This window comes from Antechinus flavipes, chromosome 5 (assembly GCF_016432865.1).
Source record: "Antechinus flavipes isolate AdamAnt ecotype Samford, QLD, Australia chromosome 5, AdamAnt_v2, whole genome shotgun sequence".
NCBI lineage: Eukaryota > Metazoa > Chordata > Mammalia > Dasyuromorphia > Dasyuridae > Antechinus > Antechinus flavipes.
The window spans coordinates 177,449,940-177,473,488 of record NC_067402.1 but is presented as its reverse complement, the minus strand read 5'-3'; the positions used below and the strand labels follow the sequence as shown (position 1 = coordinate 177,473,488).

The following is a 23,549-nucleotide window of genomic DNA, read 5'->3' as shown; positions in this document are numbered from 1 at the left end:
TCTACATTATCATAAACAGAACACAGATCAGAAATCAAAGAATCTTTTGAATTTCTGAGGAAATGTGTAAAATATAACCCACAAATACTCTTCTAAAACAGATAGTCCAAAATCAAGTTTGAAGAGTGTTATACAATATATACATTAGTACAAATTTTATTTTCTAACTTAGATAGTTTTGACAATGAACTCTGACAGGAAATCACTATGTTAATAAAAAGTGGTGGCTCACCCTACTGGTCATGTTTAAAATAAAGTGAACATGTACAGGAAAAAGATGAACAGCTTTCTCCATTAAAAGTTAGGCACTTAAACTCATACTTACTCTTTCATTTCTTTGGATGGGGAATTACATGCAGGAAGAAATGCTGCTGTGCTACTTAATTTATCCAGCGTACAGGCTGTTCCTATGGCTCGTACCACTAATCCAGATTCTCCTTCTAGATCAAAACACTGCAAGTACCCAACAACGGCATTTCCTCTCATTTCAAGTACTTTCAAACCAATCTTCCTTTGTAGTTCACCTATAAGATAGAAGAGACCAAAAACCCAAATTCTTAAAAAAAAAAAAAAAACAATGACTATTTTAAGAAAATGAATAGTCAATACATTATTGAAATTCAAAGAATCCCAAATTTAGAGCTGGAAGGAACCTTAAATATCAATTAATCCAAGCACTTTATCCTGCAAATGGGAAAACAGAGCCAGAAAAGTTACAAAAGGTCACATATCTAATATATGATAGCATGGACACTAGAAGCTAATCTCTCTCAATGCAGCTATAATTTTCATTCAAATATTTTCATTTTTATCATAAACATAAATTTTCCCTTTTATATTTTTAAGATAAAACCTTAGGCTTCAATATACATGTTACAATGGATCTAGTAGGCCTCCCTGGAAATAATTTTAGAACTAAAAATTATAAGAAATGAATTGGTAGTAGGCCTCCCTGGAAATAATTTTGGAACTAAAAATTATAAGAAATGAATTGGGTGGGTCTTTTTATACTCTATATAGGAGGCCATAATAAACTGTGTTTGGGGGGGTATTCTTTGATGCAAGGAATTTGAGAAGGAGGGAGGGTATTTGAAAGAACAATGCTTAATCCTTCCTCTAGAATCTCACAGCCTTTTTTGGAATTGGGGATCAAGAAAATATGCTAAATATAAACTCAGATGATTTGATGAGAAAGGAAGGATGTTGAGTGTTGTGTAGTATGTCAGTTTAAAAGAAGATATAGTCTCTGTTTTGGTTCTGATGACTTAGACCTCTCTTTCTCATTGGTATTTCCAGAAAGAATTGGGTAAAGGATCCAGTATAGGCTCTACCATAGCAGAAATGTAAACTTTTCACATGTAGCAGTCTTAGTACACATACTAAAGTGGGCAGTGGGACACTGGAACAGTGATTCAGTTCCAGCAGTGGCACAATTGTTTAGGTTTTGGAAGTAGAAGTACCCAAGTCAGTACTCAAATCCTGGCACAGTGGGAGAATTTCTAGGTCCCAGATTTGAAGGGAAGAGCTTAGGGGAAACAATGCTCAGGCCTTAGCATTAGCACAATAGGAGCTGGGAAGATAAAAAGGGGAAAAAGATAGAACACTCAGGCCCAATACAGAAGACAGAAGCCTGAATGAATTATATATAAGTGAATTGTATACTGGCAGAGGCCTAGCAGAAAGCATACCCAAAACAGGCATTTCTACTATCCTGGATGGACAAAACAGGTTGTAATAAAAATCTGTACACACATTTTCCATTTTCTTCTATTTAATATGCTTCTTCCATCTTCACCCATAAAGACACTTGGGATAGTATTAGTTGGGCCTGTTGCCAAATTTTCTTTAAATTCGATCTATTCTTCTAAGTGTTTCTCTTTTTTTATAGGCAATATAGGTGAAAATAAAGCATCTTACCTCTTAATAAAATTTACAAATGAGTTAACATTCTAAACCACGGTTGTAGTTAGCCATGATATTTCTCTACTTGGCATGAGGAATTTTTAATTACAGTGTTCTTTAGACACATTTAGTCCCCTTACTGTAGCAATGGAGTTATACCAGCTAAACTTCTACATAAAATTATTACAATCTTTGTAAAAGTCATTTCTACAGGATTTTATCCATTTATAATTATGTGAGGGATGTAGAAGACCCTTACCCAAAATGACTACTCAGAGATCATTCAGTAAAAAGCAGAAAAATTGTTTATTGAAAACCTCCAGAGAATGAGCTGTCCTATCATGAGATAAGAAAGAGAAAGCTAGGGGTAGGAGGGCTAAAGAAGTAGTAAAGATGCATAGCTTTTATACAAGAGAATACATCACAAGTAAGAGAGCATTGGGAAGGGGAGGGGGAGGCATCCAATTAGTTGTTGCTATTTGGAGAGATTGGAATGGAAAGTTTCTGTTTCCTCAAAATCTCCTGATTTCTAGGAAACAGAAAATCAGGCCTCCAGGCTTAATCAAGCAGATAGTGGTCCAGCTAATAGACTAAATATCGATAAATGTCAAATACTGATAAATTTCATCAGCTCAGGTTAAGTAAATATGTTTATAGCTGGCCAAGGCTCAAGTAAATATGAGCCTGCACATATTATACAGGTCATAGGGGAAACACAGAAATAATGAAAATAAAATACAGAAAAAGAATTCATCCATTCCTATAAGTTCTTCACTTTATCTCTCTCTATTCCACACAATTATCAATTACTTGCTTAAATAAGTCAGAATTTAGGTACAACATGCACTGACATTTTCTTCTTTTTACTAATTCTGATTATTTTCTACAAGTCTGTCTACATAATTGACTCATATTGAAATATTTGTTGATTAAGTTCACGAAAAAAATGTTCAAAAAATGACTAGCCATTTCATGACTTAAAATACAACCATGTTTTTGTAATGTTTATAATCTTAAGGTATTTTTTTAAGTATTCATGATATAGTGGTATGAGGATTCTTGGTAATCTACAAGTCTTTGGCCCCTCTTATTCCTTCTTTCTGGCCTATATTTTCTGACGTATTCATCATTTTCTCCCACTTATACCTTTGCACTGAAATTACCAAATATCAAAATGTATAACATTTTAATCTGGGAGGATCTTAGCAAATTTTTCACAGAATTTATCTCCCTCTTTTTTCTCTACAAATGAAATTACTGCAACAGCTTCAATTATTCCATGGTAGGCTTTTTGTCAATACATATTATGAAAACCAAAGTACATGATCAAATGTCTCACGATGTATTTCTTTCTGCCTTTGAGCTTAAGATAAAGAAAGCTAATTCCTCAGAGTTCTTTTTTTGACTCTCCAAGGATCCAACCTTCAATTCAATAGCAATTGCCTTTCTTCTGTTTTCATTTATAGCAAAAAATACCAAGATTGATAGGGACACAGCATTGTCATTCCTGGGTTCCAAGATTATCTTAAAGGAGGAATTACATTCAAATATGCAAAAATGTTTGAAGCAGCTCTTTTCATGGTAGCAAAGAACTGGAAAATGAATAGATGCCCCAATTAGGGAATGGCTGAACAAGTTGTATCATATTATGGTAATGGAATATTACTGTTCTATAAAAAATGATGAACAAGCTGATTATAGAAAGGGCTGGAAAGATTAACATGAACTGATGCTGAGTGAAACAAGCAGAATCAGGAATACATTATACATAGTAACAGCCAGAATGTGCAATCAATTATGAAAGACTTGGTTTTTCTCCGTGGTTCAGTGATCCAAAGCAATCCCAATAGACTTTGGGTAGAAAATGCTATCTGTATCCAGAAAAAGAATTATGGAGATTGAATATAAATCCACACATGCTATGTTCACTTCTTTTTTCTATTTTTTTTTCCCTCTCTCCCATGGTTTCTCCCTTTTGCTCTGATTTTTCTCTCCCAACATGATTCATAAAGCAATGTATATTTTAAAAAATAATAATAAATTTATTAGAGGGAAAAAAAAAAGATTGATAGGGCCAGTTAGATGACTTGGTGAATACAGCATTAGCCCTAGAGTCAAGAAGACCCGAGTTCAAATCCAGTCTCAGACACTTGATACTAGCCACATGAACTTGGACAAGTCACTTAAACAAGCATGATAAATTCATGTGTTGGTCATTAGTTAAAGATTTCACATTTAGAGGCCTAACAATCAAAGTTTATAAATGGTCTAAAAACTATGTGATTCTGAGCATCCATTTCCTTTTCAAGCATTCTGCCATGCCTGGAGAACTAGAAGACAACAGAAAATGCCAGTGATAAGATCCTGAATGGTGAGCAGAGAATACTTGAAGTATTGATAAAAATTAAATTGTTCCCTGGAACAAGCAGGAAGATAGCTCTGATAGAATAAGTTTTGATAGAGATTAAGTTTAGTTCCCACCCTCAGGTAATCCAGTTAGAAATCCAAGTTCTGGAAAGTATCTGAGGCTAAATTTTCCCTATAAAACAACTTAAGGTCCATAGCACTCTGCCTCATAGCTTCTTTCTCCTTTAGCCAAGTGATATCTTTCCTAACCCTACCATGCTCCTGACTCCACTTCTCCTTCTAACAGATAACTCTTTTAGAGTACAAGGGCCCTTTCAGGGATTCAGCCTGCCAGATAAGGGCATGCTCTAATTCCCTGGGATGTCTGGGTAACTTTGAGTTCCACTGAGGAACTTGTCTTTATATGTTCTCCCACTCTACTTCATGTTTACCACTGCCAGTGTCTACTGAATCTCCAATTTTATCTGTAACCTATTCTCCTAAATAAACCTACCTTTTAGCAAAGAGAAGAACCATTGTGAATTCTTCGCATGACCAAACCCCAACTTTTGGTCCTTCTAAAAAGCACATCATCTAGTGTCTAAATAACATTTAGTGCCTTATCAGCCACATCAATGGGACTTTGTTCCCCTGGCTTTTGCATGGCTTGCCACTGCAAGTAGCCAGACAAATTTGTGATAAGTTTCTCAGTATTTAACTAAGCTAGTTCTTGGAAAGTAGCCTTTCGAAGACCATCGAAAAACAGATAACAGGTATGATGCTATCAGTCCCTCTCTCAAAAGTCTTCAGTCAGTGACCTATTATATTTTTAAGATTAAAAAACAAACTTCTGATGCACGATAGAATTGGGTTGGAAAAGAGATCCAGAAATTCCAGTGATCTATAAACAAAGAACATTAATAAAATTTTTTGTCTTAATAGAATAATGCCTAGATCAAGAGTCCCATAATAAATCTTAAACTTTCCTTAAACCAACACTGATCTATTAATTAATAATCTTTAGGAACTATTGCTCAAGAAGTTCATACTTCATCTAACTATAATATCTATCCCACATTTCTTCATCTTCATAGATCCTGAACTGGAAAAAAATTCAAAGGAACAGCTAATGAAGGATTCTGACCATATATTATTACCAGATATAATTACCAGAAACAAATAAGATTAGCTTCATTTCTTTTTAAAGTCTCAAATGAATAAATAAAAAAGCATTTATTAAGCACTTTCTTTGTTACAAATCACTGCATACAGCTAGGGGGACAAAGAGAAAAGACAGTTATTGTTGTCAAGAAATTCAGATTCTAATAGAGGAGATAACAGATATAGGAGGTTCTAGCAGCAAGTGAGATGGAAAGGCCCAGAGGCACCATAGACAAAGCAGATGATAATGCATCTTTCTTAGAGTCAAACAATATCCATCTCTGATGTTGAGGTATGTGCCAGTGACAGAGATATTGAATGTGGAATGAGATGGAGATAACTTTTCTTTTCTGGGTTTTCAGCAACTGTGACTGCCCCCAATAGGTGGGGGCTGGGGCCCCTGAAAAAGCAGCTACCAAACCACATCTCTCCAGTAACTGCGACTCTGGATGACTGCTGGCTTCAGTAGGATGGTAGGTATAGGGGTGGAAAGTGTGCCCCACAGCTGGAAGTAGATCCAGTCAGTGTCTGTGGAGCCCCGAGTTTTCTCTGTGCTCTTAGACTTACTTGTCCATTGGGGGCAGCTGGTAGTAGCAGTGATGGTGAGATTGATAACGCTCTTATCCACATAGGTTACTCCTTTCAATGACTGCTGCAAGGGAGAGGCTGCAAACAGGGTGCTGTTACAGCAGGGGAAAACTGCTAATACTTATTCTCTTTTACCCAAGGTTCTAGAATGGTTCCATCAGAATTGGTCAAATTGGTCAAACTGGTTAGACACACCTGGTAAATGCTGATTTCCGTCTCAAGGTTCCTTGCTATTTCAACTAGGCTGACCTGACTATCCTATCAGTAGCAGATAGTAGTCTTGGTGGTGGCTGGAATATCAGGCCCCTTCAATTTATTAAGAAACAACAGAGTATAATGGGAATAGTGTCAAGGCTCAAGAATCAGAAGACTAGAACTCTTAGTACCAATATTTATTCACTATATAATCGTGGGCAAATCACTTTTTAACCTGAATCTCAATTTTCTGATATTGAAAAATGAAGATAATAATGTTTGTAATACCTTCCTGCATGAGCTGACTCACAGGTCAATAATGAGAAAAGCAATTTGTAAACCAGAAAAAGCTATATAAACATGAATAATCACTATTGTTGCTACTAGCTTTTGTTTTCCTGCCTTTTTTATTTAAATGCCTAAAAAAATTAAATAAAAAGAGACAGTCACACAAAAAAATCATGTAAAAATTCTATTGTTAATAATAGTAAGAAAGAATAATGATGGAACTATTCCAATGTCCATTGTGAATTGTCTTCTTTTAAAAATAGCTGGGGCAGCAAGATAGGCAGTGGATAGAGTGTGGACCCTAAAGTCAGGAGGACCTGAGTTCAAATCTGACCTCAGACACTTAACACTTCCTTGCTGTATAACCCTGGGCAGGTCACTTAACCCCAATTGCCTCAGGCAAAAAGAAAAAAAAAAAAAGCTAATATTAAAATGTTTTAAGATTTGAAAAGCATTTAAAATGTATTATCTCCCCTATACCAAAATAAGGTCGAAATGGGTTCATGATTTAGACATAAAGGGTGATACTATAAGCACATTATGAGACCAAAGGCTACTTTACCACTCAAATCTGTGGAGAAGGCAAGAATTTACAGCCAAAGAAGAAGTAGAGAATATTATGAATAATGGATAATTTTAATTATATAAATTTAAGTTTTTGTACAAACAAGACCAATGCAGCCAAGATTAGAAGGTAAGTAGAAAGCTGGGAAAAAATTTTTTAGCTATTTCTGATAAAGGCCTCATTTCTAAAATAAATAGAGAACTGACTTAAATTTATAAGAATACAAGTCATTCCCTAATTGATAAATGGTTAAAGGTTATGAACAAAACAATTTTCAAATGAACAAATTAAAGCCATTTCTAGTCATATGAAAAAATGCTCTAAATCACCATTGATTACAAAAATGCAAATTAAGACAACTGCAAGGTACCACTCACACCTCTCAGTTGGCTAAAATAACAGGAAAAGATAATGTTGGAGGGAATGTAGGAAAACAGAGACACTAATGCATCATTGGTGGAGTTGTGAAATGGTCCAATCATTCTGGACCAATTTGGAATGATGACCAAACGGATATAAAATTGTACATACCTTTTGTTCCAGAAGTATTTCAAGTAGGTCTATATCTCAGAGATCATAAAAAAGGGAAAAGGATCCAGATGTGCAAAAATATTTATAGCAGCCCTTTTTGTAGTGGTAAGGAAGTGGAAATTGAGTAGATTAGCATCAGCTGGGGAATGGCTGAATAAGTTATGGTATATTAATGTAATAGAATATTATTGTTCTATAAGAAATGATGAGCAGGCTGACTTCAGAAAAACCCAGAAAGACTTCCATGAACTAATGCTAAGTGAAGTAAGCAGAACCAAGTAAACATTGTACACAGAAGCAACAAAATCATGTGATGACCAACTGTGATGGCTCTTTTCAACAATGGGGTGATTCAATTCCAATAGACTTGTGATGAAAAGAGCCATCTGCATCCAGATAGAGAACTATGGAGACTGTGAATCAAAGAATAGTATTTTCACCTTTTTTGGTTACTTTTGCTTGTTTGCTTGTGTTTTTTTCCTCTCATGTTTTCTTTTTTTCCCTTTTCATCTGATTTTTCTTATACACCATAACAAATATGGAAATATGTTTAGAATTGCACATTTATACTGTATTGCTTTTTTGGGGGGGAAGGGGAAAAGCGAGGGAGAAAAATTTGGAACACAAGGTTTTGCAAAAGTGAATGTTAAAAACTATCTTTTTAAGTATTTGGGAAAAAAACATTATAAATAAATAAATGTTGTACCTCATTTGATTCTCACAACTGCACTTTGAGGCAGGCACAATAACTTCTCTTTTCAATCTAATCTCATATATATGGTGATGGAAAAACTTTAGCATCTATGCCAGTCATGTCTTATTATGAATAAAATCCAGAGACACCCAATAATTTGCCAAGGTCCCAGAGATTGTAAAGAACACAGAATTTGAACCCAAATTCAATGAGTGAAAAGCCAATGCTTTTTTCACAAACCATACTGCCTTCAACTCCTATGGTTATGGAAATAATTCCCAAATCTCATCTTCAATACTGATATTTCTGCCAACCTCTAGATATACATCTCCAACTCTTATAAAATATTTTCATCTGTACTTCTAATTTGCAATAAAATATATACCTGACATCAATGAAATAAGTCTCTGTCTGGCCTCATTTGATGCCCTTGGTGTGCGAATTCGGTCAATCCACTGATATTCTGGGTCTTCATTCACCACCAATTCTTCTACAAATCCATGAATTATTACAGCTCGATAACACTTTGGAATAGATGTAGCTGTTAAAAAAAAAAAAGTATCATTTCTACCAAGCAGAATTAATATTTTAAATACAAATTCCTCTTCGACCTTAAAGCTAAAGAATATCACTCTGAAGTTTTGTAATAAAGTATTTACTACAATGCTATTTTTACACAAAGGATATGAAATATCCAGTAATAGAAAAATTCTTTTTTTTTTCCAGGAGGTTTTTGCTCCCCACTATTTTTTATCCTGGACTGTGATTTCATTTTTATGGAGAATAATCAGTGTGGAAACTTCCTCAATCAATTTAGCTTGTCTTTAACATCTAAGTGGTCTATCTTATTACTATGATGCTATGTGACCACTTCTCCTATCACTAGACAACCAGTACATGTCAGAGACAGACTGCGTTTTTCTACTAACTTTTCCATGCTGCCTTACTCTTTCTTACAAATATGTTAAAGAAATGTTTGCCTAAGATCTAATTTTGTGGTTCAGTAACTGCTATAGATAATATGAAATAAAAATAAAATTGAGAGTATAAATCAAGTAGCTAAAATAGAAAAGGAAAGTTTAAAAAAAAAATCACTAAGCTAGGAATTAAATATTTATTTTAAACTTTTTAACAAGTTATTCCAAACATGATTAAATTAGTCTTTAAAAATCACGCTACCTGGCTACCACACTCACCTATCTCTGAAAGTACTACATAGACTTCAACATCAAACTGGCAACAGCGAATTCCTACAACCTCTAACAAATAAAAATGATAACCAAGTGGTATCAAAATCCCAGATGAACAGACTGATTTAATACATGGAATACAAAATGCTTTTATTTAAAGAAAAGGTTATATATACCAAATTGAGAACAGGGATAGAAATAGTATACAAACCTCATGAAAAAAGCAAAACATTACTGAATTTTTCAAGCCTAAACATATAAATTTACAAAAACTAATTACTATTTATTCAGAAGCTTTTGATCCCAGTAAAATGGTCTACAAAAGAAGAGACTAATAATTTCTTGACAAGTACATACTTTCTGTTTAGATCTTAAAAGTTAAACGATTTAGTTTATCCACATTTGTAGAAATCTATTTTTCTGTATTAAAAACAAACTACTTCCAATTAAATTATTTACTTACTGCAGAAGAATTTTACTCCACAAGATGATTGCCTAAAACGGTTTAAATCATTAAAGAGGTCTACTTTTACTACTACATTGATCTCTCCACGGATACCTATAAAATAAAAAGAAAAAAATAAAAATACACTCTGAAAAAAATAATCTTTTACTTATAAATATCAAGTAAATTAAAGGCTCTTTTTAATTAAATTACATATTATAAGAGCACTTAGCAAAACTGAAAGAGTGCTGGACTTTTAAGTCAGCAAGATCTAAACTGAAATCCTTCCTTTGATACTGTGTGACAATGGGCAAACATTTAACTTCTCTGAACTTTAAATATCTCTCTAAAACTAATTTTCATACCTATGAAACTAAAAGTTATTGGCAAACGGATGTGTCATGTTAGAAAAACAATATTACTACATTTCTCCCAATCCTCTTTTGACCTTTAACAAAACCAGTTTTGGCCCCTTCTTATATTTAGTCCTTCTTGACTTTGTCATTTTAACCATCTGCTTTAACCCCTACTCTAGAATCTCTTTCTTCTTTTACCTGCCACTACTCCTGACCTATTAAAGCTTTAGTAACGCTAGGAATCCATTCTCAGTTCCTCATCCCACTGTGCCATGAACTGCCAAAGAAAGTAGTACAGCCTAAAGATGACTTCCTTTATAAATTTACACTGGACCTGGTCTGCTGTTTGGTAATTATCTCTCATAAACTTCCTATCATTTCCCTGCATCCCTTTCACTTTCTCTTTCTCTAGCCTTCAGAATTCAACCCCACCATCTCAGATAACTGCTGTGATTTCACTATGACCAAAAATAACCAACTTGAACTCTCATTTTAGTTGTCTTCTTCTATACAACAAAAGTTCTGTTTTCACTTGTTTTTACCTTCTTCCCTCCAATCTCAGAAAATGAAGAACTTTTCAGTCATGTTTCATACTATACATACCACCTCTTATTCTATCCACCAGCCAAATAAATATTTTTCATCATAACACATGCCAAAAACTTTCCCAATGAGATATAATGTATGTAAAGTGCTTGCAAACTTTGACACTGTATACCTACTACTATTATGCTTATTACTATTTTCACTGTTATCTCATTCTCCTCATCTTTTTTTTTAAGGGGTTTAGATTAAAAATTATGCAAAGATAAGTCACTAGTTTGCTGGGTTTTTTTTTTAATAATTTATATTCTACATATGGTTACACAAATGGATAAAATGACTGGTTTTAGTCAATAACAACAGTATGAGAGTGCAAGATCAACTCTTTGAAATCCTCTTTGGTACAGTAGCAGAAAGGAGACAAGAATAACACCTAATCCTGCCTTGTTCCCACATGATTTTAATTTATATATTTTTTAAAGTTCTTCATTCCATGCAATTTGATGATTCTGAATATGCAGCAAGATAACATCTTTAATTTTTATGGGTCAATGTTATGTCTGGATAATTCTGTTTATAGTCAGTTCTATCTATTTCTAGGTTTCATTTCTTGTACAGTTTTATTTGTTGAATTTTCAAGGACTGGGAGAGGAAGAAAAAGTACATTTGTAATATATAGATTTTATAAAAGATAGCAAGTATTTTAGTGTATCATTCTAGCCACCTGATAATATGTCAGGATAAGATGATGATAGTCATAAATTTTTGTAATCTGGAGAGACATGTTTCTACCACTTCACTGGATAAAATACACTGACTTATAAATTAAGATTCCTTTAAGGATAAACTTTCTATTGTTTCTGATGCAATAATCTTATTCTAAATCACAACCTTTAACAAACCCCTCCATTTCTACAAATAAATCTGTATGGCACTGATATTTTTCCCAGGTTCTTTGTTAACATAGTGTCGATTGAGTTCATGTGGATGTTCCCCATGGAATGTTGTTTTTTTTTTTTTTTTTTAATTCCACTCCTGGATCATAGCCATTTCAAAGGCTCTATGGAGAGGGGGGAGGGGGAGTGGAAGAGGAAGAAACTACTCTAGATTATTTTATTTAAATCTGATATTTACTTCAGCTTTAAGATCAGTTTGTTTCAAAAATGTTTAGGTGATTTATCATGTGCTCTGAAAACACTTTTAACTCCTTTTTTTGACAATAAGTGTTCACCTTTTTACAGCTACCTTTGCCTTGTATTATACAAATACTGTATAGATTACTTCTGTTTGGAAACTTTCTAGGTCTGTTGTTACTTACTTTGTACTACCAAATAGACATTAAGACTGAATTACATTCTGCATTTAATTGCTGTTGCTTATAACTGAGGAATAATAAGTTTAAGCTCTTAACAGGGCAGAGCAGTTAAATATTGATGTAGTTTTTCTGGGTACTTCTTCATATCTTTAGAAGTTTTATTAAGTTACTTCTGCTGATACTTGAAGGTCAGGCAATGCCACAGGGGAAGCTCAGTTCAGGAATCAGAAGACAGTTCCAAACTCCAAACTATGTCTATGACCTGGAACAAATCACTTACTATCGCTGGCCCTAAGTGCAGATGAGTTCAGGAGCTTCAGAGACATAGATTTCAAGAACCCAGAGCCACCTCCTTATTACAAAGGGTTCTATAAATGGAATGAAGGTTTTTTTAAGGTTATACTAAATCATGATTCTATTTTCTTGTGCTTCACACATGACTCTTAACTACTATGTATGTCAAACAACTGTGAAAAAAAAATTGTGGAAAAAAAAGGGATGAGAACTCAAATTCCTCCTTTATCACTCATGAAGTTGTCATTTGATTTTTCTAGGATTAATTTTTCTCATCTATAAAATAAGAATTATACATACCCTACCTGCTTCACAAAATTGTTACATAGATTAAATGAGATAAAATATGATAAGTGTTTTGAAACAATACAGAAATGCATATATTATGGTGATAGCAAAACATTATCATTATATTATACATGTACCAAACAACAAGGTTTATAAAATACCAAGATGCCAAAAGAACTCCTAAGTCCCAATTATATTCACTCTTTTTCAAAAGAATTTCCAACACAGGTATACCAATTACTAAGTCAATTGTTTAATTTCTATATTTCAAAATAACTTTTCATCTTTTTTTTCCATATTTCAATGTGATCTTAGGAAATAAGTGAAAACTTTTATAAGAGAAGTAAATTATTCTAATCATTATTCCAAATATGGTTCTCAGAAAAAAAAAATCACAATAGCTATTTACTTAATACAGATATCCTTTCCACACTGTGGGGCATCCCCACAATTTGGAAAATCCAAGTATAATTTTTTAGCCCTCTCTTCCTACCAGAGAAAAAAAATTGAATTACTGTGGTATTTAAAGATAAAATATATTGAAAATATATATTACTATACATGTATTAAAAGCATTTAAATGAGTTTCTAAACTTTTTCGGTATTGTCTGCTGGCCTTTGTGTATCATCTGCATCTTCTGCAAAATTCTCATTTAACTTCTTATGCAAACTGGGATATACTGAAACTACAATAAGAACGTTGCCATGTGGAACAGATAACTATATTTCTATAAGAAGTAAAGACTGGGTACTATCCAAGGCCAGAATCATTACCAAATTCAGTAATTTGTAGGTATATCTATAATGTTATCAGTAGAAATCATGTCATTTGTTTCAAATAAGAGTTTTTTAGTTTATAAAAGATTTGTCTACCTGCTTATAAGACATGAGTAATGTGTTTTAATACCCACACGTGAATCTACATCTTTATTTACTGAATATTTTCATAGAATGACAACAGCAATCAAATCATAGGATTTGAATACAAAAGAATAGAACTAAAAACAGGAACCTGATTAAAGAAATGTTATACTGTCCTTCTTTATTATGGTTCTATCTTTAGCCATAACTTACACATCTATCTTAATAATTCAGTGTTGAATTGAGAAATACTGCAAAAGTCTTTTAAAAAATTAACTTGACAAACAATAAATGACTACTTTATGACCATGACAGAATTTTACCAGGACTCTTTAAATTTGAAGATATATAAAAAAAGTTTCTTTATATAATGATAAAACTACAAAAACTTTCAATTATAGAGTAAAATGATGAATACTTTCAAATAGTATGGTTAAATCACACACAAGTTTAAAATGTTAAAATTGAAAATCAAATTATCAAGTTTCATTGAGATTACATACACACACACATTCCTCCTTACTTTCCCAGTCCATAACTTCACTTTTCTCCTTTTGCAATCTTAACCTACAATTAATCTTGTTCAACAAAGCAACACCCTTTATCATTTAATCCCTTGATTCTCCACCAACATGCTATGATAATCTTAAACTCAGATCTTATTTTTAACATGTGAAAGATACACAACCAGGTAAATGGGATTTTATCTCAAAATGACTCACTGTCAAACTCCTTAATGTAGCTGTTCTAAACTCTCCAATACCTGAAAATAATAGTGTTTCTCTTTAGTTTCTCTGTATTTATCACTCTACTGCCTACAAATATGCTTAGGTTTACCTTATCCTGGGGAAAAAAAACTAAATCTGAACTAAAAACTAAACTGAAAAACTCTTCTATATAGAAAGGGAGCCAAGATGGCAGAACAAATAATGAACTAACAAAAATCTCCCATATTCACTACCAAACAATCACAAAATAGTGTCCCCCAAAACAAATGATGAAACTAAGAACTAGCAAAAAGACCCCAAGAAACCATCTTTTATCCCAAAAAATTTAAAAGATAGGCAAAAAAGATCTCACTTGGGTAAAAGAGGAACAGAATCCAAGACAGAAAAGCATCCCAGCAAACCAATAGCAAGCCTCACCTCAGAAAATCATCAGGAGATCCTAAACCCCAGTGCATGGGGAAGGCAAACCCAAATACCAGGACTCCCAAGTGCCTTAGCATCACCTGGAGAAAGGTTCTGAGAACCACTGGGTGCTTCAGATTAGCCCTGGGCAAAAAAGCAACTTCCAACAACCAGATTTTGTAGCCCTGGGGAAATGAAGAGCTACCCCATTGGACCTCTGCGTACATCAGACAGCAGCATTAGGACCCTGGCTCAGCACCAGGTAAGAACCCCACAACCTCTAGCAGCACCGGCCATATCCCTGCCACCTTTTCAGCAAAGCAAAGACCGAAGGACGCTCCAGGGACAAATCAGGGACACATCAGTGCAGCACTAGGTAAACAGCTAGGACCGACAGTCCAGGACAGAAATAAAATTTCAAAGAAAGGAAAAAGGACAAAGAAGATGAGCAAAACAACAATAAAGAATGTAACCACTGAAACTTATTATGGTGACAAGGTTGACCAAGACACAAACTCAAAGGAGGATAATAATGTCAAAACACCTAAGGGCAAAGCTCTAAAGAAAAATGGAAAGTGGGCTCAAGCCCAGAAAGTACTCATGGAAGAGTTCAAAAAGACGCTTAAAAATCATATAAGAGAGATAGAAAAAAAAGTGGGGAAAGAAGTGAGGGCAATGCAAGAGAATTATGAAAAAGGAATCAACAACTTGGAAAAAGAAAGCAACTGCTTAAATAGTATTGGCCAAATGGAAAAGAAAATACAAAAATCCACAGAAGAAAAAAAGTCTAAAAAATATAAGTAGTGGTATTGCTAAATCAAAATTATATATAGTTTGGTTGCCCTTTGGGCATAGTTTCAAATTACTCTCCAGGATGGTTGGACGCACACTTCCACCAAGAGTACATTAGTGTTGAAATTATCCCATATTCTCTCCTACATTTATCATTTTTCTTTTTTGTCATATTAGCCAATCTGATAGATGTAGAGTGGTGCCCTCAGAGTTGTTTTAATTTGCATTTCTCTAATCAAAAGTGATTTAGAGAACTACTTCATATGCCTTAGATAGCTTAAATTTCTTCATCTTCAGATTCTTTGACCATTTATCACTTGGAGAATAGCTTGTATTCTTATAAATCTGACTCCATTCCTTTAATTCTTGATTGCATTGGTTTTGTTTGTGCAAAAAAGTTTTTAATTATCTATTTTACATTTTGTAATGCTCTCTAATTCTTATTTGGTTATAAATTCTTCTTTTCTCCATAGATCTGACAAGTAGACTATTTTTTGTTCTTCTAATTTCCTTATGGTGTCTCCCTTTATGTCTAAAGCATGCTCCTATTTTGATCTGATCATGGTATATGGTATGAAATGTTGGTCTTTCTGTTGTTTACCAGTTTTTCCCAGCCTGTAACTTACTTAACTTCTCCTTTAAGAATTTGGATGCTACACTTGTTGCACATATGTTTAGTACTGATATTACTTCATTGTCTATGGTACTTTTTAGCAAGATGTAGTTTTCTTTCTTTTATTTTATTGGAATATTATGTTCCATGACTTCTAATCCTTTAATGTTGCAGCTACTAAGTTCTATGCAATCCTGATTGTGGTTTCCAGTATTTTAATTGTTTCTTTCTGGCACTTGTAGCATTTTTTTGCTTGACCTGACAGTTTTGAAATTTGGCTATCATGTTTGTTGCAGTTTTTGTTCTGGGATTTCTTTCTTAAGGTGACGGGTGGATTCTTTCAATATTTATTTTGCCTTTTAGTTCCAGTATATCAGTTTTCCTTGATAATTTCTTCAAAGATACTGTGTAAGTCTTTCTTTCGATCATGACGTTCAGGTAGTCTAGTATTCTAACAGTGTCTGTCCTGAATCTGTTTTCAGGATCAGTTATATTTACAGTGAAATATTTTACATTTTCTTTTACTTTTTTATTCCTTTAAATTTGATCGATTTTTGATGTCACATATTCATTAACTTTTAAGGAGTTGTCTTTCTCAGGCTTTTGTACTTCCTTTTCCATTGGACAAATTGTATTTTTTTTGTTTGTTTGTTTGCTTGTTTTTGCTGAGGCAATTGGAGTTAAGTGACTTGCCCAGGACAGTTAGGAAGTGTTAAGTGTCTGAGACCAAATTTGAACTCAGGTCCTCATGACTTCAGGGCTGATGCTCTACCTACTATGCTACTTAACTACCCCACAAATTGTACTTTTTAAGGAATTTTTTTTTTCTGTGGATTTTTGTATTTTCTTTTCCATTTGGCCAATACTACTTTTTAAGTAGTTGCTTTCTTTTTCCAAATTGTTGATTCCTTTTTCATAATTCTCTTGCATCACCCTTACTTCTTTCCCCATTTTTTTCTTCTATCTCTCTTATATGATTTTTAAGTGCCTTTTTAGACTCTTCCATGAGTTCTTTCTGGGCTTGAGAGCACTTTCCATTTTTCTTTGGAGCTTTGCCCTTAGGTGTTTTGACATTATCCTTCTCTTTTGAGTTTGTGTCTTGGTCATCCTTGTCACCATAATAAGTTTCAGTGGTCATATTCTTTGTTGTTGTTTTAGAAATTGAAGGAATGCCCATCAACTGGTGAACAGTTCATCAAGCTGTAGTAAGTGAATATAGTGGAATACTATTGTGAAATGAGAAATGATGAACAGGCAGATTTCAGAAAAACCTGGAAAAGACCTGTACAAACTGATTCAAAGTGAAATAAGCAGAACCAGGAAAACATTTTTCACAGTATCAGCAATATTTTATGATGATCAACTATGAATGTTGCTTCTCAGTAACACAATGATTCAAGACAGTACAAAGGACTCATGAGGAAAAATCCTCTTCATATGCAGAAAAAGAACTGACAGACTCTGAATGCAAACTGAAGCATACTTTTTTTACTTAAAGAAAGTAATTGTTTTTGGTTATGCCTTTTGATCTGTATCTTCTTTCATAACTGTGACTAATATGGAAATAATTTTTATATGATTGCACATGTATAACTATATCAAATTGCCTACTATTTAAGGAAGAGGGGAAGAGAAAAAAAGGGAGAAAAACCTGGAACTCAAAATCTTGTAAAAATGAATACTAAAAACTGTCAACATAATTAGGGGGGAAAAAGAAAATATTAAAAAAAAGAAAGAAAGAAAGAAAAAAACACCTTTCTAAATACCTTGCCTTTTTTCTTTTCCTTACCATTCACTTCTCAACCCTTTAGAATCTGACTTCTAACTTCACCATTCTACTCAAATTGTCCTTCTCAAAGTTATGGATGGATTATCTTTTTGTTATGAAATCTGATGACAATCTTTGTTCTCTTTTCTCCTTCTTGGCCTTTCTGTAATTTCTAACACTACCTGTTCCCGTAGACACTTTCCCTCCTTTAGCCTCCATAACACTGCTCTTTCTTAGGCCTCCTCCTCCTCCTAGTATTCTTAACCATTTTATCAGTCCCCTCTTAATGTCCACCAGGCAGCCCTCCTCTTCACTTATCCTAATCTCTTCATCCTAAAAGATCACTTCAGTACTGAAACTAATATCCTCTCCCCCTAGGACTTGTCTCCCTCTGATTAGAAAGATTACTTCCATAAGCTGCATTTAAGAAGCTGCACTCAGGTTTGTTATCCCTTCATTTCCCACCAGGTCAAATTCTCCTGGATGCCTCCATCATGTCTCTATACCAAGTATATCCATCCTCACCCCCTTTTACAAGAGTCTCCTCTATCAGAATTAAGCTACTTAAATTCAGGGACTTTCTTTTCTATTGCATTTATATTTCCAGAAATTAGCACATACCTTACATGTAGAGTAAATCTTAATAAATTCTAGTTGGCTGAATTATCATATTAAATTAAGATGATAATTGAACTAACCTCAAAGAATTATGGTGAAACTAAAAGAATATACTAAGTATAAAATAATTTATTTGTAAATCTTAACACATCATATTTTTGTGAGCTCATTATCTCCACCTCTCAAAAGTTTGGTGGAGACACCAAAACTTTGCTCTGAGATGATTTCTCTCTTGATATTATCTCCTTAGATGATCTTATATGATCCTATGGATTCAAATATTACCTCTATGCAGATAACTCCCTCAACTATATAAATCAAATATAGGCTGTAATACACAAAATACATGCAATAAGAAAATATCAACAACTGATGAAGACTATACATAATAGCTCTCTGATATGCTACATTTTCACTTGGACATCCCATCACATTTTAAATTTAGCAAGTTGAAAACTGAATTTATCATTTCAATCTAAAAAATATGTATTAAATCTTACTATATATAAACACAATGCTAGACTCTGAGAATACAAAAATAAAAACCTAACAGTTCCTGCTCTTGTACTTTTGAACTCACATTCAAATGAAGAGATAACACATGTACATAGATATGTAAACACAATGTAATTTGAGGAAGGAGAAAAAATTAATACATGTGTGATTTGGAAAGATTCGGTGTATGTTGGCAATGTAAAAATATGGCATCTAAGTAATTTAAAGATTCTGAGAGGCAAAAAAAAGGAAGCAGAAGATTCAAATCATTAAAAAACATTTTATAAAATAAATAGGGAGGCAGGAGATAAAATGTCAACTTCATAGAAAAAACAGCATCCCAATTTGACTATAACACAGAAAGGGGGTTAAATAAAATAAGTCTGGAAAGAAAAGATTGAACCTAATTTATGGATAGCTTTAACTACCAGCAAAAGGAATTTATATTTTGTCCAAAAAGCAATAAAGGAGTCACTGAAGTCTTTTGACAAGGGAAATTTGTCCCTTGGCCTTGAACTTGAGCCCTTCCAAAATATCATTTTAATTATTTTACAATAGTAATAGTGGGTGACTTGCTCTCCATATATGAAGACATCTTCCTGAGTTCAAATCCAATCTCAGATATAACTTGTGTGACCTTGAATATGTCACTTAACTGTTTACCTCAGTTTCTTCATCTGTAAAATGAGCTACAGAAGAAAATAGAAAAACATTCCAGTATCTTTGCCAAGAAAGCCCTAAATGTGATTATGAAGAGTTGAACACAACTGAAAATTCAACAACAATCCATTTTGTAGATAATTACTCTAATGTTTTTACTCGCTATCTTATATTTATCTGGGTACATTTCCCTGATATTCCCCCTCAACTTATGAGCCCGACTAGTTTACAAATTATAGGCAATGACATCTTTGAAATACTTCAAAATATCCCATCATTTAGCACAGTATCTTATTTATAGTGGGCATTTAATAAATGTTTGTTAAGTTAAATTATTAATAATGCACTTCCTTCCCAGACTGTAAGGACTGACCAAGAATCACATATCAAATTGCTACATTTGCTAAAGGCATGTTTTAAAATAAATAGACATATATTTTAAATAAAATAACCCAGGGGACACAGTAATCTTTAAAAATAAATCAATTCTTTTTTTTCTTAAAATATTAACCCTTACCATGTATGGTGTCATAAATTGGAAACCATCCTGAGATTACTGTAGCAGCCTCACTATATAGTAAAGGATCAATATCAATATACACTTTGCCAATGGCATCATTTGCACTGTAAGTATCATGGTCAAGCACTGTAATCTGCAGAGGCTCATCTTGTAAATCTTCATCATCCACCTGGAATTATATTCCAATAGGAAATATCAAAAGTCTTCAATTATAAAAAAAAATTAAAAATATTAACAAAAGGACATGACATTTCTCATCATGATGCAAAGAGAAATTTTCTACCAAAATTCTAATTGAGAACATACAAGTGGAATGTGATTACCATAAAATATGAACAATGCACAAAATACTTTTTCTTCATATATTCATATTTTATTGGCATCCATGCACAGTATTCTATAAAATATGCCTAGTTAACACTGCAATAAACACTATATAAATTATCTAAAGAGATAAAAAAGACATAATTATTCCAAAACCAGAAAATTAAAAGGCAAATTTAATTCATATATCAAAATTCCCATACTTAAATATTTTTTAAAAAAGAATTTTAAATATCTAAATTGAAAAAGCTCTTCATAGTCTATAATAATCAAGAAGCATATTTATGCAAAGGTAAGGAAACTAGGAAAAATCTATTTAAGTTAGATAGTATATAGTAGAAGGAGTAGTGACTAAGTCAATAGAGAACATTGTTTTCAAATCCCAAGTCTGTTGAGAGGAAAATGTGCAATAAAATATATACAACACTCTGACAACCTTAAAGCACTATGTAAATATCAGCTATTATAATTATTTATTATATGTAGTAAAGCAAGAGCATTTTTTCCACAGAATCTGAATTATAAGGGACCTCAAGAGTATTTCATCTACCCTTTCACAAAATGTAGAAACCTTTTCTACAACTCCTAACTTCTGCTTGACTATATGTAATGACAGAGTCCATTGTTTTCCAAGGCAACATGTTTATTTTTTCGATAACTCTTAAATAGTATATAGTTCTTCTTAAGAAAAAGCATAATATAGTAGAAAGAGCAGGTGGCTAGATGGGTAGAGAAGATGGTTCCACAGGATTGAGATCAGGAAGATGCAGATTCACATTCAACATCTGACCCAAGGGCAAATCACTAAAATAAACAATGCCCTGGCAACTTATTAAGACTAATTTGTAGAGCTGGTAAAATCTACAAGTAGTTTCATCATCAGAATTTATGCTTCTAATAAAATCACAGATCTAATGGGGAAAAAAGTCCTCTTTTACAATCCAAAAATGTCTTCCTTGAAACTTCTACTCACTGTACTAGTTTTGATTTTTAGAACATCATTATCATCATCACCATCAAGATTCTAACAGTAGAAATGTCCATGTATAGTCCATTCCAGTTGACAAGGTATTTTCTCAAAACAGTAATTTGATAGTACAAATAAGATTATCCCCATTTTACAGATAAGGAAACTCAGACTCAGTTAATAATTATATAATAAAAGAGCCAAAATTCAAACCCAGCTCTTTTGACTCTAAGTCCCATGCACTTTCCCCTATACCACACTGCCTGCCAATTTCATTATTCCTTCACATTGGGAATCATTCAATTGTTTCAAATAGTAAATCTTCCATTCCCCGAAGATAAAAATTCACAGTTCTTTTGACCAATCTGTTCAACTCCACTCTTGATTTGTTGTGCCACAGTTCCCTTTTAATGTCCTGACCCAGGTTCTCAAATTGTCCTATTTACTCTTCCTCAGGTTATAACCTTTCCCTCTTAATGTTTGATGAGATAAAGGTTTTATATCTTTAAGCTATAATCATTCCTTCTTAATGTTTGACAGAATAAAGGTCTATCCATTTTAGACATCATTAGAATATCAGTAACCTCTCCAGTACCTCCCTCCATTATGTCATTCTAGGTACCTCCCCCATTAGGTTATCCCCATCCAGGTACCTCTCCCATCATTTCATTGTTCTTGTTATCCTATAAAAGAGTCTTGCTGTCTGACTTTCAGGGCTAGATTCTTTGAGACAATAGTCTCTTTCAGTCCTGGGACCAAACACGGATCATTTGGTCCCAGTAAATCTCTCCATTTAATAAACTATTAAGTTGTTCCCTAATCTCTGTCTTGCTCAGTTTCTCTGGCATTACAATTAACTATAGCTTATTATGGCATCGTCTAAATATGCTATTCCAAATGAAACACAACACTTTCTACAATGTATATACACTGCATTAGATTTTTAGCAGCTTTTTACACTACTGATTCACAATGAGTGTAGTCAAATAAAACCACAAGAGATTTTTCATGTGAATTACTGACAAACCATGTATTCCCTATTGTATCTATATGTAATTGTATTTTTTTGAACTTTGAGAAGACTTTTATACATATATCTATTAAATCCCTTTATCTTTATTCAATATTCCAGGTTCTTAAATCATTTTTAATCATGAAGTTTTATTTTATTAGCTATCCCTCGCAGCTTTGTGTCATCTGAAAATTGATAATACCTTCTATGTTTTTATATAACAGATGAATGAAAATAGAGGAAAGAGTCAGGGATAAATACTCTTTCTCATAGTCATTACCTTTCCCTCCAGGCTGATAGCAATAGATAATAAAGGATTAAGTACTTGCCTAAAGTCATATAGCCAAGTATGCATTCTTATTCTAAATTGATACTTAAATCAAGGTCTTCTTGAACCAGACAACTTCCATCTCTGTCATCCAAGGTGAACTATTGGATTGGATGACAGTACTGTTCAAAGGTGATAATAATAATTAACATTCATATAAATGCTTACTTTCTGTCAGGCACTGTAGACATGGAGCTAAGTAGTTCTATACTTTAACCAGTCAGTCAAGACACAGCACTTGACATATAGATGAACTATAATAAGAATTATCTACTTGTATACATAGATTTGTGACAAGATTTTGTAAAATTATGTAATTTACTGAAAACTTGGTGTCCCTGGAAAAAAGACATAGAATCCAAGCCACACTGAAATACAATTGGGAAATATTTAATAAAACAAAAATATAATACAATATAGATGATGTTAATTTGTCATTTTCCAAGTCAATGTATGACTTCCAGGGATCTGGGGTGTATGTGTTTTTTTTTTTTTTTGCTTGACACCACTGTTTAAAATATTTGATGGGTCAAAAATACATCTTACACAAGAAAATCATAGTAATCACATCCTGTAAATTGATATTATATTAATTATTATTTGAAAATACACAAAAAATATAAAAATAAATTTGGTAAATACAGCTTCTTCACAGATAAGGTATGCTGTCTTTTAGTCAAACAAATAAGAATTGTTCTTTTCTATATTCCAATGTTTATAAATATATCCAAAAATTTAAAAATATATATATCAAAAAAAA

The 23,549-nt window shown here is 33.1% G+C and overlaps 1 protein-coding gene across 23 annotated transcripts in view; it reads right to left on the bottom strand.

The window, feature by feature from the left end:
• The window catches only part of C2CD5 (C2 calcium dependent domain containing 5), a 130,792-nt gene that overhangs the window by 94,172 nt on the left and 13,071 nt on the right, over positions 1 to 23,549 (bottom strand). For 20 of the 23 annotated variants that reach the window (XM_051963408.1, XM_051963403.1, XM_051963400.1 and 17 more), the window contains exons 3-6: positions 20,156 to 20,327; positions 9,924 to 10,019; positions 8,656 to 8,811; positions 326 to 524 (exon numbers count right to left, since the gene is read on the bottom strand). In XM_051963408.1, the coding sequence (XP_051819368.1) occupies positions 326 to 524; positions 8,656 to 8,811; positions 9,924 to 10,019; positions 20,156 to 20,327 (623 nt within the window). Of the gene's footprint in view, positions 1 to 325; positions 525 to 8,655; positions 8,812 to 9,923; positions 10,020 to 20,155; positions 20,328 to 23,549 lie in introns of those variants that run through there. The other 3 variants (XM_051963412.1, XM_051963413.1, XM_051963414.1) reach the window with 1 other exon arrangement.